This window comes from Schistocerca gregaria, chromosome X, assembly GCF_023897955.1.
Source record: "Schistocerca gregaria isolate iqSchGreg1 chromosome X, iqSchGreg1.2, whole genome shotgun sequence".
In the NCBI taxonomy this organism is placed as follows: domain Eukaryota; kingdom Metazoa; phylum Arthropoda; class Insecta; order Orthoptera; family Acrididae; genus Schistocerca; species Schistocerca gregaria.
In genome coordinates, this window is record NC_064931.1 from 21,059,557 (window position 1) to 21,077,356 (window position 17,800).

The 17,800-nt window shown below is 42.1% G+C and overlaps 1 protein-coding gene across 18 annotated transcripts in view; it reads right to left on the minus strand.

Moving 5' to 3' along the window:
* The window catches only part of LOC126297395 (muscle calcium channel subunit alpha-1-like), a 1,224,415-nt gene that overhangs the window by 512,993 nt on the left and 693,622 nt on the right, over nt 1-17,800 (minus strand). For all 18 annotated transcript variants that reach the window (XM_049988154.1, XM_049988156.1, XM_049988157.1 and 15 more), the window contains exon 5: nt 6,861-6,967. In XM_049988154.1, the coding sequence (XP_049844111.1) occupies nt 6,861-6,967 (107 nt within the window). The remainder of the gene's footprint in view (nt 1-6,860; nt 6,968-17,800) is intronic.

Here is a 17,800-nt window from a genome sequence, read left to right on the forward strand (position 1 = left end):
AACCTGGTATGAAAACAGCATTGATATCAATAAAATTTTATTTTTGTTGTGTTAGCACATATTAAACAATTAAACAAGTTAAGTGTCAACTTGAATTGTGGAACAGATTTTATTGCTCTTACAAGTATTCATGATATGAGTGGATTGTTCAGATAGATTAACTGGAATACTATAATTTCATGAAAATATTTGTTCTGGTAATTTATCACCAATGCATATTCACATAAAGTTGGTAAAATATTTTTGGAACAAGTGCTCTCCTTCATTTCCTATAGTCAAGAAATGGGACACTGAATTAAAATGTGGCCTTACTACTCTTAAAGATGATCCAAATGAAGGGTGTCCAATTTTATTTGATGAAAACTGCACCCACAGATGAAAATAATATATGAGTATATACTATGGCATTGGACAGATGGCAATCACAACTCTATGAAGTAGGCAGTACTATACGTATATCTGATGATGGAGCACTGTAATTTTTTAATGTAGAATTAACTGTGAAGATACGTGCTGCATTTGTTGAATACTGACATAAAGAGGATATACAAAATAACCTCTCAACAAAGTTCAGATTGTTTCACACAACAATCAAAGCAATAAGTATAAGCCAATGGCTTTTCTTCCAAAAATATGGAATTACTTTATTTTCTAGGATATGACTAATGTTTACTGGAATGCAGAAATAAATCCTTCTGTTGACTACCTTGTTATGAATAAAACAATAAAAGGAAAATATTATACAAGCCTTCTGGGTCATGTCAATTATACAATAAACAAGAAGAGACCTTGATTACAAAAGGGGAAAACAGCATCTTTCATCAGGCCAATCTGCCTGCTCACGAAGTAGTTTTCACAATGGGAAGAGTGAAGATTTTGAAATATGACTAGTTAAATTGTGGTGATACATTATTAACATTCCTGCCTGCCATCTGTCTGCTCTAGCAGATGATCTTTGACTATAGCAGATGACCAGAGTTTTCTCTGCCATGTGCATCTTTGCTGAAGCACATGGGGTTTCTTCATAAAGTAAACTAGTTCCTTTACTGTTAAATTTATGTTAAAGTTATTTCATTATCAGAACTTAATGGCTTGCTGTGGCGCTACCAGATAGGCATATGACCCTCGTAGACATCAATGGTGAGTCGGTTTTGTGTGTCTATAAAGCAGACAGTGTTTCAGGCTCCCATGACACCCATGGACAACTGGCTGGCCAAATTGATACCGTACTTCTAGGAAACATTATTCAGCACCTGTCTTGTCATCTCATATCCTAAGTGTGGCATATCAATTTAATGGAGCACATTAAATTATAGCAAGTGTGACAAGATCAGACCTCTTTTTGAGAACTATTCGCAAACCACTGCAATGTATCATGTATGGCCATCAAAGAGCATTAAAGATTGAAATCCTGAACTGTGTTAGATTAGCTTCACTCACAGTACCTAAAGTTTGTTTATTTGTAATTGCTATACGAGTTTAAATACACTTACAGTACCTCCAACTTCATTCATTTCACATTCCATTGAATACTGTGTTAGATTATCTCCATTTACCATACTTCAGGACAATTAATGATGTTCTCATGTTGTCTTTAAAAAAATGAGAAAAATGCAAACTGATTTCCAACATATGGGCAGTGGGCACTACTTGTGTGTACACATTGTGGCAACTTAACTTTGTTAATGCTTCCTGCAATTAACTGCACATGTTAATGTTCCAATATAGGAATGTCTTTTGTTACACTGATCCCACACTTTACCCATCCATTTTACCCTCCATGTGCAATACACCCCACTGTATCTGCTTGTGATGTTGAGTGAGGAACACAATTCCCACATTGGTGACCCTGGCTGAAACACCCCCCCCCCCCCCAATCACCCCCAACCCCCGCCCCACCTCCTCCCCAGGCCACAGCCAGTCCCTGCCGAGCAGCTGGTTATGTCTAATGTCACATTAGCATTTACCACATTGAGCTGCATGTGTAGCGCAGCACACTATGCCGCAATCCTAGCATTAATGCATTGACTGAAGCAACATGCCAAAGAATTAGTACTATCCCAGCTTATTGCTATCTTCGAGTTCAGCCACGGCTGGTAACCAAACATCCAAACACTCCCCTCCCCCCCTTCCCCCTGATCTACGAGTGCATATGGCTGGGTTTCATGTACTATTCACCAGCTCCTCAATTACCAGTGATTCTATACAGTTTGCCCTAACAGTTGTGTTCTATTTCTTCTCCTCAACTGCCCTTCCTGTGCTTTACCCCTCCCTCAGGAGATGCAATATCATATGTTGCACATCATTGTGTCACCAGGCCCCCTGGTTTTCTGCTGCCCTCGCCACTTTCTGCTGCATAAACGAAGAGCCATGTTGACTGAAATGGAGGCAGCAACTGCTGCAAGTGTTCTCCGTCCCTCGATGAGACAATGGACCTCAGTCCTACACCTTATCAAAAATAAGATGGCACTTGGCATCGATACAGCAACTTCCAGGCCATCAATGCCAGGAAGATACCGACCAGTACCCAAACTGGCAAAGTGTGTCAAGAAGATGGCAATAATCAGCCCCCTTCTATCTTTTCAAAGAATAGTTACGCCCCTCGGGTTTTGCAGTGCCACACAGAACTGGCAAAGATTTCTCAAAAATGTCCTGTGTGCAATCTTAGTTTTTTTTTTTTTTTTTACCTGGATGATACCTTTGTCCATTCATATGACTCCATGGAGCACCGCCAGCACCTCCAGGAGGTATTTTCCCCCTCCAAGAGGCAGGAGCTATCATCAACCTGGCAAAGTGTGTCTTTGGTGTTCTGAAGTTCTACTTCCTTGGACATAGGATATCATCTGTAGGCTTCTGCCCACTAAATGAAAAGGACCAGTCAATTTCCAAAATCCCACTCCCCACAAATTTCAAACAACACTGCAGGTTTCTCAGGGTGGTATATTTTTTCTGGGGCAATTTGAAGAATGCTGCAAGAACCACTCGCTGCTGCACTCCAGGGTGACCACACTAAAGATAGTAAGCACATTTCTTTGACAGCACCAAAAGTGTCCTCCTTCAACAATGTGTTGAAGCTTCCTGGCAGCTGCTGGTGCCTTTTTCCATGAAGTTCCTTAGGGACACAGTGGAGCTGGGCTGCATATGACTGTGAGCTCCTCACTGTATAAGAGGCTTGGAACTACTTCTATCCCTTGGTGGAAGGACACAACTCCACAGCCTTCACTGACCACCGCCTACTTACGACAGAGTTTTGTGGAAAGGGAGGAACACAGATTTTCTGTAGGCAGTTCTGTACACAGGAATACATAGTGTAGTTCACAATTGACATATGGCACCTGACAGGCATTGACAATATTATCGCCGACTGACTCAACTACTCCTGCACCCTCACTGCTCCCCCTAAATTACACCATCCGGGCCACCACCCAGGCAGCTGATCCTGAGATGCTAAGGCTGCACAGCAACCCAAACACCAGGTTCAATCTCAAACCACACGCATTTCTTTGTATGGACCAACATGTCTGGTGTGACTTGCACACAATTTCCAACCACCCAAGTGACTCCGTGGAGTGTATCCACCCCTACTTTCTCCCAAGATTCCACGAGGTGACATTTGAACCCCTTGATGGCCTGTCCCAAACTGGCGTGCGTGCATCCACAGTCCTTATGTAAGAGTAATTTGGCTGGCATGGTGTCCAGCAGGAGTGTAAGAGGTGGGCCCATGCCTCCTTCCCATGTCAGTGTTCCAAAGCATGCCTTCATGTGCATTCCACAGGACCCTAAAAGCTGCTATTACCTGTCAATTCAAAACATGGTCTGCCACCCTGCTGCCAGCACACATGTCATGCTCTGGCTGGAAACCAGCTACCCATCCTTTAGTACCTCACCTAAATTGCGAGGTACCAACACCACTTGTTCAACACTGAGGCACCTGTCATCAGCCTCACAACACAGGCACATGCCTTCACCAAAACACTAGCACACACCTCTGTCACTATGCCGAGACACCTCTGCCATTGTGCCAAGACATGCTCTGTCGCATTGCTGACACATGACAGTGATCGTTACGCCACCCACGTGGGGTACACCATGCAATGTGCCCCAGCACCACCACACCACAGCATCCTTTGCCATGTCCTGCCCTTGCACAGCAGTGCATCAGACTACAATTGTCAACAAGAGTGGAAAATCACTCCTGACACCAGTTGGCAGTGTGGCAGTGTGTTACCCACATGCTGAGCTTGCAACATGACACCACAGAGGCCACCGACTCCACCATCATCAGTGGCCCTGACTCCGTCGACACCATGTTACCATCCACGGCAGTCCTCTGATAAATGCTGAGAGTGGCTACTCCATCGTGCAACCTGCTCTCTCCTTCTCACAGGAGAAAGGGGAGGGGGGAGGGGGGAAACTGTGTGGCAATGCACTACTACACATTTGTGCCCAACACCCATTTGCTCTAGCAGAAGATCTCACACTTATGATGTGTTGCCTGGCAAAAAACCACATCAGGAAATATATGCATCCAAGGACAAGAGTTTTCTCTGGCATGTGCCATTTGCTGCCTTATGTGGGGTACTTCCGTAAAGCATGCTAGAGGGAGCATTCCAACTCCCAGCACTCTCCCCATGCCAAAGGTAAGCTGTTGACATGAGTACAGCAATTTAGACACAAGTGCAGCAATTTAATGTTCTTCTAATGTTAAGTTTATGTTTAAGTTATCTCATTTTCAGAACTTAATAGCTTGTCATAGTGTTACCAGATAGGCGCACAACTCACCAATGTGTTGATGGCGAGTTGGTTCTGTATGTCTATGAAGCAAACAGCATAGTAGGCTCGCACGACACCAACGAAGAACTAGTACACAAAACTGATACCATACTTCAGACAAACTTTTGGCATGTGCCTCACAGTCTCATGTTCTGAGCACTGAGTATCCACTTCCCAGAGCCCACTAAATTACAGCGAGTGTGGCAAGATTGGACCACTTTTTGTTATCTATATGCAAACCACTGCAGCCATTAAAAACTGAAATCCCCAACTGTATTCGATTAGCTTCACGTATGGTACCTAAATTTCATTTATTTGTGTATTTTATTTTGCTTCCATCACTGTGTTTGAACTTGAATGTAACATAAGTGTATGTAATCTTTTATTTCAATTTGTCTATTTCCTTGATCACTGTGTTTTAACACAGGGCACACAATGCCACTTACTGTACCTGAAGTACATTAACGATTGTTTCTGTTGTTGTCTTAAACAAAACCTGTGTAAACTGATTCTTCACACATGTACAGTGGGCACCCTTCATGTGTCTTCATAATGTCTGTGGAATTACTAGACTGACTCGATTGAGAGCTTTTGTTAATTTTTCTGGTAACTTTCCTTTGTAAATGCATTCGGGAATTAACTGTACCTGTTACCATTCCAATATATGAACTGTTTGCTAATCAGAATTCTTTTCACACTTTGTTCCCATGCTTTACCCATTCATTTTACCCTCCACACCTAGCAAACCCACGGAATCAACCTGTTGTGTTCAGTGAGAAACACAATTCCCACAGTGACATGAGGCATTGCCACTGTTATCAGGGTGAAACGATGTGCTTACACACTGCTACATGGATGTGTGTACTTGAACTGTGTATGAGTGTATTAAAATGTATACTAAGGTCTCTTATAGATACTTACTATTCATGTATCTTACATTTGATTATGAGAGAATATGTAATTGTTTTACTGTAGTTTCAATTTATTTTATTTAACTTTTAAAACTCTTACTATTTTAGACAATGCTGAAATATCCTAATTTTATTTCTTAAGACTGTGCCCTTGAAAGCAAAAACTGCTATGTCAAAAAATAAAACAAATGTTTCATGTTAGGCAGCATAACGGAATAAAAGTAGTTTAACATTGCTGTGTTGTTAAAAGTAAGACATGACAAATTTTCATTTCCTAGAAAAAGTGAAAAACAACAGAAAAAAATATTTCAGATAGTTGTTTATAACTGTAACACTGTTAAATATCAACACTTTGTTAAAAAGATACATTTCCTGAAATGAAAATGCCAATATTTTTGCCAAAGTAGTCCAAAAGAGACTGCAAATGTTCTAAAATAGTCATTTTTATTGAAGAACAAATAACTTACACTGAATTTAAGCTTAATTATTACCTTCATGAAGTATACTGTATTTTAAGCAGTTGGAAATATTTATGGACTCAGCTTAAAGTATGTCAGTTGTAAGTGAACTTTTGAATATTTAAGTACAAATGAGTAACCGCAACATAGGCATACAAATAGAAAGAAATTCAGGCATCACAGTGCACTAAAAAGGAAAAGAAATCGTGGATCTTATGTGTATAAATTTAGAATAAACAAGTGAGAGGTGGCTGGCTATATTTTCTCCGTAACACTCAGGACACAACTAGAGTTTCACGATTCCCGTAATACCATGGAGTCTAGTTACAACAAAAAATTCCTCAAGAATTTTCTGTTATAAGCAATACACAATAAATAATTGAAGGTAGTGGTTAGACTACGAATACTATAGTAATTTTTAGACAAAATAGTGTTGTAAAACATGATTAATTTTATAATTAGAAGTTGAAAATTTGAACTCTAAGCAAAATGTTCATATTAGCTAAGATCCACAGACCTTCACATGCATCCCAACACACATGTGCCTGAACTTACTTAAATATTTCTGTTATATGAAAGGACCTATAAGTTAATTATGGTTTTGGCATACAACATAATAAAAATCTTTCTTAGTCATAATGAAACCACATCACATGTGCATCATCTCAGTGTCTTATTTCGACCTCAGAGACATTTACTCCTGTCATTTCTTACTCACTTGGTACTCCTGATACTAAACGCAGTGGTCGTAGAACACGGAATGCACGCAATGCTTTCACATCAAACCCTTCCTTCATTAAGTTTGACAATGCAGTGCTTATTAAACTGTAAAATAAAAAAAGCATATCTAAAATTATTTCATATACCAATAATAGTTAAATAACTGAATAAAAGTCAAGAGTTAATGTTATAGTATAAGTTAGACAACATTTGTATTGCTCAGATTGAAATTACAATGTTGCATTTTCTCTTGCAAGTGTTTTACTAACATTAAAAATTATTACAAATATTCTAAAATACAGCATGAAGGAACTAAAATGGAAAAAAATAAAAAGGTGGTTTCACAAGTAGAACAAAAAACTGTCATTCTATGAAAATTATATCTCATTTTTATACTGTAAATTGTTCATATTTGTTGACAGAAGGAAGGAGAAAAGAAAATTTTTAACCTCTTTTTAACATTAAAGTCATTCAAGATGAAGCAGTAACTCAGTTTGAGAAAAAAGCTGGAGGAAAGAAAAGTTCATGACCTGCAGAAGAAATCATTAACTACATTTACATGAACTACACAATCTGATTTTCTTTTAACTGATTTCCCAATTTTGCTTGACTTCTGTTTGGTCCTGTATATAATGCAATATCAATTTTAAATGTAGTTCAAACTGCAGATTAGTTTTTGGTACCATGTAAACATCTGAAACATGACTGGATTGTCAGGTAGTTACTTGCTTTTAAGAATTTTTGATAATGTGTATGAACCGCTTTTGAGTGGAGTGAGGGGAAGTAAATACTGTGCTGACCTGGAAGCTATTAATTTCCTATATCTAGTGTAACACACGTTTATCTCTTTGAAATGGAAAGACATACAGCTACGCTGATATGTTTACTGAACTAGAACAACAGAACTACTTGTCAGCAATGTCATATCTTGCATATCAGGCTAATTTTTAAATTGCTCTATGCTCTTGCTCTACACAGAGGGCTAAAAATGTGTCTTCACTCATTACAAAGTGTTCTAATCATTTTAAGCCTACTAATAATTTGTGTGTAGTAACATCTGACCACTTATTGCTTTGTAGTAAAACCACAAAACCTACACCACATCCTCTTCCTCCTGCTCCTCCTCCTCCATATCAAGAGTTTGCTAAGAATCATAATGGAATCATACTTCCACCCTGAAAGCACTAGGGTGGCAGACACAGAGGGACAAAGGACATGCTCTAAAACTTAGATCAAATGATAAAATCCGCCCAAATGAATATAACGTAAAACTAAATCAGCCAATGAGGCGTTGTCAGATAAAATGTGCGCCAATGAGTCCGGCAACCCATGATTTTGTCACTGGGCAGTCAAAGTGGGAGAGTGTAGCAGGATGTGGGCCACCATCAATCTGGCGCCGCACCGAAACTGAGGCGGGTCTTCATGGCACAAGAGGTAACTGTGGGTCGCCAAAGCGTGGCCAATGTGGAGCCAGCAGAGGACAATTGATACACCGTGAGCGGACTGCATGGTAGAGTTCCACACATTCGTAGTTTCCTTAATGACACACAGTTTGTTGTGCATACTGTTACACCATTCCGTCTCCCAAAGCCGAAAAACCCTGTGGTGTAAGTCAGAAAGCAGGTCAGGTTCAGAGATGCCCATCTCCATAAGTGGTTTCCGCTTAGCCTGTTTGGCCAGTGTGTCGGCAAGTTTGTTGGCTGGGATGCCAACGAGTCCTGGGGTCCACACAAACACCACAGAATGGAAGGACTGGTCCAGGGCATAGATGGACTCCTGGATGGATGTTACCAAAGGATGGCAAGGGTAGCACTGGTCGATAGCTTGTCGGCTGTTCAAAGAGTCAAACAGAAGAAATGATTACTCGGGGCATGAACAGATATACTGAAGTGCACGAGACATGGCCACCAGCTCTGCAGAGCCCTGGAACACTTCAAGAATCCAGAGGAACAGACAGCAGAGAGCTGCAGGGTTAACAGAGTCCTTAGGGCCACATGAAGGACCCAGGTGAAGCTTTGGCTTGCAGCTACACCACGGAGGTGTACATGAATGGGCCTCAAGAGAGGTGGTGAAGAGAAGGAGTCCAGTTCAGACAGAAGCGATCAAACGCGAACTACAGTCATTAGCCCTGACCTGGGCCACCTATATGGGAGGTGAACCAATGTGGTTGGGAAAAGAAGATGGTAATTAGGATGTTCAAGAGACATATGAATGTGTGCAACTTAACTGGCGAGCAGTTGTGCACGTCTGATCTTCAATGGAGGGACTCCAGCCTCCACCAGTACACTTGTTACCGGACTTGTCCTAAAAGCTGGGTTGTTAGTTGAACTCTGCAGTGGTGCAATGGGTAGAAAAAACGCAATGCTGAGGGCGCCACTGAACCATAAATCACACTCCCATAGTCAAGGCGGGGTTGAACAAGGGCTCTCTAGAGCTGCAACAGAGAGGAGCGATCTGCACCCCAGTTGGTGTTGCTCAGGAAGCAGAAGGCACTGACCTGTTGCCAACACTTCCGTCCAAGTCTAACAAGCGTCGAAAAACAGACCTAAGAATCTATATGTCTCCACTACAGTGAGTGGATCATCATTAAGGTGAAGTGCTGCTTCCGGATGAACATAACGACGCCGACAGAAATGCACGACACAAGTCTTCATGGCAGAAAACTAGAAGCCATTGGTTAGAGCCCATGACTGCGCCTTGTGGATGGCTCCCTGGAGATGAAGCTCAGCAACACCAGTACTGGCGGAGCCGTACAAAATGCAGAAGTCGTCTGCATACAGAACAGGTGAGACAGAGGTCCTGACAGCTGCTGTTAGACAGTCAAAGGCCACTAAAAATAGAGAGACACTCAATACAGAGCCCTGTGGGACTCCATTCTCCTGGATATGGATGGAACTATGGGAGGCACCAAGTTGGACACTGAAAGTATGGAGTGACAGGAAGTCTTGGATAAAAATCAGGAGGCGGCCCTGGAGACACCACTCCAACAATGTGGCAAGGACATGATGTCGCCAGGTCATGTCGTATGCTTTATATAAGTCAAAAAGACGGCAACCAGGTGTTGACATCTGGAAAAGGCTGTTCGGATGGCAGACTCGAGGGACATGAGGTTATAAGTGGTAGAGCGACCCTGGCGGTAGCCGCCCTGACGTGGAGTCTGTAGGCCACATGACTCCAGAACCCATCCCAACCAACGACACACCATAGGTTCCAGCAGCTTACAAAGAACGTCGGTGAGACTGATGGGCCGATAGCTATCCACATAAAGTGGGTTTTTACTGGGTTTGAGGACCGGAACGATAGTGCTCTCCCGCCATTGGAATGGAAAAACGCCATCACACCAGATCCTGTTGAAGATAACGAGGATATGTCGCTTGTAGTCAGATGAGAGATGTTTAATCATCTGGTTGTGGATCCGATCAGGCCCAGGAGCTGAGTTGGGACAATTTGCAAGGGCACTGAGGTGCTCCCACTCTGTAAACGGGCATTATAGGATACACTGTGGTGTGTAGTGAATGAGAGGAATTTCCCTTCCTGCCGCCGTTTGAGAGTGCGAAAGGCTGGGGGGTAATTCTCCGACAAAGAGGCTCGAGGAAAGTGCTCGGGAATCGCGTTTGCGTTGGTAGATAACACACCATTTTGGTTACTCCGGGAACACCTGTTGGGGTCTGGTACCCGAAAAGACGTTGGATCTTTGCCCAGACTTGGGAAAGTGACGTATGGCAGCCAGTGGTGGAGACGCATCTCTCCCAACACTCCTGCTTCCATCGTTTGAAAAGTTGGCGAACGCGGACACGGAGCCATTTAAAGGCTATGAGGTGCTCCAGGGAAGGGCCCCGCTTATTCCACTGTAGAGCTCGCCGACACTCATTAATTGCTTCAGCAACTTACGGCGACCACCAAGGGACCGCCTTACGCCAGGAGCATCCTAAAGAGCGAGGGATTGAGCTTTCTGCAGCAGAAACAATTGTTGTAGTCACCTGCTCAACCATCACGTCGATGTTACCGTGTGTAAGAGATTTAACGGTGACAGTAGAGGTGAAAGTTTCCCTGTCCACCTTGTTTAAAGCCCAACTGGGCAGGCATCTGTGGGCTTGACGCCGGGGCAGTGACAGGAAGATGGGAAGTGGTCACTTCCACACAGGTCGTCATGTGCTCTCCAGTGGGAGAAGTTCTGGGCTGCAGATTGATAAATCAATGGCCGAGTAGCTACCTCAAGCCACACTGAAATGTGTGGCGGTCCCAGTATTTAAGAGGCAGGGGTTGAACTGAAACAGCAAAGTTTCGACATCTCTGCCTCGGCTAGTAAGCAAGCTGCCACCCCACAAGGTGTTAAAGGTGTTAAAACCTTCCTAATGTAGGAAAGGTTTAGGGAGTTAATCAATCAGTGCAGCTAATACATTCAGGGGTACTGCACCATCTGGAGGAAGAAATACATTGGAGACAGTTATTTCCTGCGTCGTCCTTATTCTGACAGCCACAGCTTCAAGGGGGGTTTGAAGGGGCACAGTGTCACTAAAGACTGAGTTTAGGACGTAAATGCAAACCCCACCTGACACTCGATTATAGTCGCTATGGTTCCTGTAATATCCCTTATAGCTGCAGAGGGCAGGGGTCTGCATTGCCAGGAACCATGTTTCCTGGAGGGCAATGCAGATGGCAGGTGTAAAGCTTAATAGTTGCCATAGCTCAGCCAGGCAGTGTAAAAAATCGCCGCAATTCCACTGGAGGATGAAGTCATCGTGAGACTAGGAAGACAAGGAACATTCAATGAGGCAGTTTACGACTCAGAGTCACCTGCTGCCACTGACGTATTGCCTAAGCAGTTTATATCCATTGTGTCTGAAGGTCTGGTAAGATCTAGGTACTCAGCGGATGCCAGAATCTCCACCCCATCCTCAGACACAGAGTTTGTAGGTAGCGGTGGTGTGGGTGCCACCTCAATTTCCTTTGTCTTAGGGGTCTTATTTTTGGATTTCTCTCGCTGCTCCTTGGGTTTCCCTGGCTGGGAGGACTTCACTGGCTCAGTCTCCGGGACTGAGGTTGAGTGTGAACCCCTATGACCAGCTGTTTTTGAGCTCTTCAGCCACTGTTGGGTGTCATCTTTCCCACTAGCAGAAACCTGGGAAGGAAGTGACCCTTCCTAGAGAGAGACGCTGAAGAAGACTTACGCTTCTCTGACTTAGAAGTGGGGGCAGACGTCCCCGATGGTTGGGGGGTGTTGTTCCCAAAGTAGGTGGTGCAGGAGCAACAGGGAGGGAAGTGCCCCCTACCAACAAGGGGGCAAAAGTAGTGTTCCGGCTCAGAGGTGACTGGGGTTGGCAGGGCTGATGGTGCCAGAACTGTTGTCGCGGTGGCGTAAGACCATATCATATGTACAGGATGAAGGCGTTGAAATTTTCTCTTAGCCCCAGTGTAGGTCAGTCGGTCCAGAGTCTTGTACTCCATGATTTTCCTTTCTTTCTGGAGAATCCTGCAGTCTGGCAAGCAAGGCGAATGGTGCTCTTGGCAGTTGACACAATGGGAGGTGGGGCACATGGAGTATGAGGATGTGATGGGCATCCGTGATCTCAACATGTGACACTGGAAGTACAGCGAGGAGTCATATGGCAGAACTTCCAGCACTTAAAGCACTGCATCAGGGGAAGGATATAGGGCTTTACATCACAGCAGCAGACCATCACCTTGACCTTCTCGGGCACTGTATGACCCTTGAAGGCCAAGATGAGAGCACCGGTAGCAACCTGATTATGCCTTGGACCCCAATGGACACGTGGGATGAAATGTACATCAAGCCGCTCTAAAGTGGAGCGCAGTTAATCATCAGACTGAAAAAGAAGGTCCCTATGAAATATGATACCCAGGACCATATTTAAGCTCTTATGGGGTGTGATGACTACAGAAACATCCTCCAGCTTGTCACAAGAGAGTAACATCTGTAACAGGGCAGAGGATGCCTTTTTGATCAAGACCAAACCAGATCTCATTTTGGACAATCTCTCCACCTCCCTAAACTTGTCCTCTAAATGTTCAACAAAAAACTGAGGCTTCAGTGTCATGAAAGATTCCCCATCAGCTCTCGAACATATAAGGTACCGGGGTGAATAAGATCCACTGCCATCCTTAGCCTGACGTTCCTCCCATGGTGTAGCCAGGGAGGGGAACAATTTTGGGACATACTTCTGTGCACTGAATTGAGCTCATGAACACTTAGAGACTGCTGGTGCTTCACCACCAGCAAGAGATAATGCACCATGCTTCATTGCGTGTCAGCCTCCATGATGCCACACACTCCAACCAGGGGCCCTCCTCATGGGCGCCACCCAGCCGCAGCAAAGGCCACCTGGCAAGATGGCCATTGCCAGGAGTCCCAATGCCCAAGGGGAATGGGCATCTACCCCTTAGCATACGTGGTGAGTTAATGGCGCAGGCATCAGCAGAGGGATTCCTGCGTGGTCAGGCGGCAACAACCAATAGGGTACATGGCAGCCCCACCACAACGGACTGGCTACCATGCTGGATATCAGGTCTAAAGAAGTCCATGGTCATGGTCGATGCAGATAGTGACACTGCATAGTGCATGATAGAAAACACCCCCCGGAAGGTGCCCCCATCCAAGAGATGGAGAATGGGCACAACTGCAATGGTATGACAAGAAAGTGGGCTAAAGATCTCAATGCATGATGGACATGATGCACCTTGTAAGGTGCCCTTCCCCAATTGGCTCGCTCTTTGGGAAAATTTTGAAAAATGGAGGTCAAACCCTGCAGGGGACCATCACATAAAGGCCAAAATGTGAGAGACTCCTTTTAGTTGCCTCTTATGACAGGCAGGAATACCTCGAACCTATTATAACCCCTGCACCCACTGGGGGGGATTCTGTGAAATTTAGAAGAGAATGTGAGAAATACTGAAAGACTGGAGGCCTTGAGCGAGCCGGAGGTATGCACAAATAATCGAGACAAAGAATTGTGATACTTGAGAAATGGAAAGTCTGAGTTAGAGTCACGATGAAATACTCAGTAAACTTGTCAGAGAACTGTATTATATTGTATACTCCATTGAAGAATGTAAGATTCATGTTAAAAATAGCACTTAAGTTGTGACTAAACCATTTACTAATGTAATCTACTCAATTATTAATTGAAGACAGGACTTGTAAATTAATCTGGCCTTGGTGAGAGGAGGGAAACACATTAAGGTAATGTACACTGCTGTTGAGGAAGTTGATATGTCTCCATCCTGTGAGTGTCTACTTGCGAAAATGTACCATAGACATGAAGATACACATCAGCTCCTTCCACATTAATTCACTAAAAAACTGAAATGAAAAATAAACATATAACAGAATTGACAAGCAATACTGATGACCTCATGTCTCAGCACTACTGGAGCAAGAATGTTTATCGCTTACGAAAGTTCTTGAGAACACCCAGAAGATTGCATCAGCAACAAGTCTTGCCAACAGCCACATCATGGTTAATGTGCTCACTGGACAAAATATTAGTCACTCCTATTACAGATTACACACATCACGTTGGAGTACTGTATATGGTGAAAAACCGGTTCCAAGGGATCATGTCATCCTCCACCTTTGATGTAAGTAATACCATTTAAGTTGTTTGGGTATGCCCACCAGCTGTATGGAATGAGCACATTAGGAGACATCAATGTGGAGTTGTAAATGAACAGCAGAAATGAGCTATTATGCTTGGCTATAGCCACGACCCCACAGTGCACACATAAATTGAGGTTATAATCGAGGCCAGAGGTGGAGTGCAATATCTCCACTGGGGATGACCAGTTTTTTGTCTGGTAAACTCAGATACTCTTGTCAACTATCCTGAAAATGTCACCTATGCATGTATGTTTCTGGTGTATGTTCCATTAACATGACACTAAAGCACTTAGTGACACTGCACAGAAGACTTCGCTAGACAAAAGCACACCAAACAAAAGCAAATTTTGCTTGACAAAGAAATCATTTGCATTCCAAGACAGTGGGAAATATCAAACCATCTTACAGCTCTGTATTACAATATCACACAGATGCACTCATACTGCAGTTTTATTGACCTCAACTTCATCTGACAAAATTCTTTGATGATTCATGATTGTCACAATTTTTCTTGAAATATGTATTTGAAGTAGGCAAGCCTATTTTTGTGATTATTCCAAAGCAGAAAAGTACTCCTCTTGAAGAGTGGCAAAATACCCATCAGAGACTAATTACTAATCTCACTAAATCCATACATGCAGGTACAAAGCAGTACTGGACATTTAAGTGACCATATAACAAGGTTGGGGACAGAATTTATGATTTCCTTATCTTTTTCCAGGATATTACACTTAAATGAAAATTACTGTTTTCAGCCTTGAATCATATAGACAAGATTACAGAAAATTAAAACGTTAATTATTACTTTCTTTAGTAGTACTTTGGGGTTGATCGTGAAATTATTATTGTTCATATAAAATAAACACTTTTTCCTACAATTTAGGCACAATTTTTTGTGTCTCTGCATGTGTGGGGGAGAGGGGGTTGATGGGAGGGGGGGATGTTGCTCCCAAAATGTAGTCCCTTGAAAATTTAAATCATTATACAAAGTTGGGAAATTAGAGCAACAATAAGTAAGAGGTTGTAATTCTATCTGTGGAGTGATGTTCAGAATTACAACAACTGGGTACATCATCATACTCTGAACACAGCTCTCATCCTGTACTACTTCTTTGATGTGTGGTTCTTTGGTTGAATTCTCAGTCAGTCCTAAAACTTTTCTGTCACTTATAATTTCTTCCATCTGATATACGTGCAAATGTTGCACTGTACATTGGTGTGCAAAATGTAAGAATAAAGTATTTTTCACATGATGTGTCCCTGCTTAGTAACACAGCATCATAAAGGTTAAACCTGGATCACACAAAGAAGGCAGTAAAAGAAATACACAACCAGATGAATAGAAATTATACTTTTATTCCACAATAATAATTACAATAAAATCACTGCGACTCATGATTGTCCCCTGGACATTACAAAAGACAGGACATGGTTCTTAATTGGGTGTGTGATTACCATGGATGCAGTGCAGTCTCTGCAACATGTTTCCATGATGACCAATAGGTTGGTAAGGACTGCTTATGGTAGGGTGATCCATTCCTTCACCAGCAAGGTAGACAACTGTCAGATCGTTGCTGGTGCTTGCCAACACGTAGCAATTTTTCTGCCATTTACGAGCATGCACTGCCATAACGTGTGTGTGTGTGTGTGTGTGTGTGTGTGGTTTTTTATTTTTTTTTTTAATGTGGACATGGTTGTAGCCCTGAATTATTATAATAAATATTTGATCTGACCAGACAGCTTGAAATTTACATGCAGAATAATATCAGCAATAAATAAATACTGTGTATATGAGCTAATGTGCTAAAAGCTATATATACTCAAATAGGACCCTTGCACATTTGTAATAAGTCTTTATTGATCTTGTGTGCCAATTTTTTTTATATAAATACAGAAGTGAAACAACAGTAGGGAACTGATTCTGAGTTACTAACAATAGGCTGCAACTGAAACTGTTCTTCATCCAAGGACAGATTTTAATGGTAACTTTATAAATTATTTGAAAGTATTAGTTGTATTTGAACACCAGTGCAAACAATTAAAGACTGAACTCTGTCTACATGCCCTGGTAGTCCCTCAGTACCAACTGAGCACTGTGTCATCCTTCGTCAATTCTGTAACTGGATTCAACATGAGCGGTACGAGGTCAGCACGCCACTCTCCCAGCCAACGTTAGGTACCCTGACATGGAGCCTATACTACTTGGTCAAGAAGCTCCTCAATTAGCATGATGAGGCTGAATTAACTTCATTCCAGTCCTTCTACTGTGGAAAAATCCCTGCCAGAACTGGTAAAAGAACCCAGGTCCTCCACACACGCACCAGTCAGCTGTGCTGACCACTCAACTGTGGAGGCGGACAATTCAAACAACGGCAAATGAGAAATATTTTGTTTCATTGAGCTGTATAATATAGCTTCTTCCTTAGTACTGAATGTAATTTTGTGCAGAGTTAATTACATGATTCTGGGCATTAAGTTTATACATTGTACCATAGATTGTCAAGATCAATTAACAGCTGCAAACTCAGAGGATAAACATTATTTAATACACTTCAGCTAGTTGTACAAGATTCCCCTGAACATCCAATTAAACAACCGATATATTACTGGTTATATGCCCTGTATTAAATTGAATTATATGAAGGAATGGATGAATTGTAATATAAAGTAATTTCAGTGACTGGTCCACTTTACTTTTGCATACATTAATGTAACTAATGTACTAGATGTCTGTCATTATCTATTTATTATTATTACTGGATTAAATGAAGCTACAAAACACAAACAGTTGTGGGAGTAAAGTTTTCTGTCATTGGAGTGCTCTCATTGTTTGTCTTCAATGCATGCAGTATGGTCACCATTGAAGTAAATAAATAAGAAGGAAGTTTATGCATGCTCTGGATAACCTTGATAGTAACACTGTGCTTTGGAATTGACATTACACCATAGGTTCAAGTATAATGAGTCACTTCAAATGGAGAAGGGAAACAAGTAAATACTATGTCCAATAGGACAATGAGTAGTAAAGCACTATGCTACATCAATTAGCTAACATGTCACTAGGTGACATCAAATGTAGTACTGAAAATCCCTTGACACTCAAAAACTAAGTAAAAGGATATCTTATTAGGCATTCCTTCCACAATTTATCAAAATATCTGGTCTCAGTTATGTAACGTACATATATAATATTTCTTAATAATAAACACACATTATATATCAGAAAGGAGTTTGTAAATATAACATGTGTTGTACTCAAGTAGTGACTGCTGTTTTCATAATTGTAACACAACATATACAATAGCAAATTTTGTAAGACT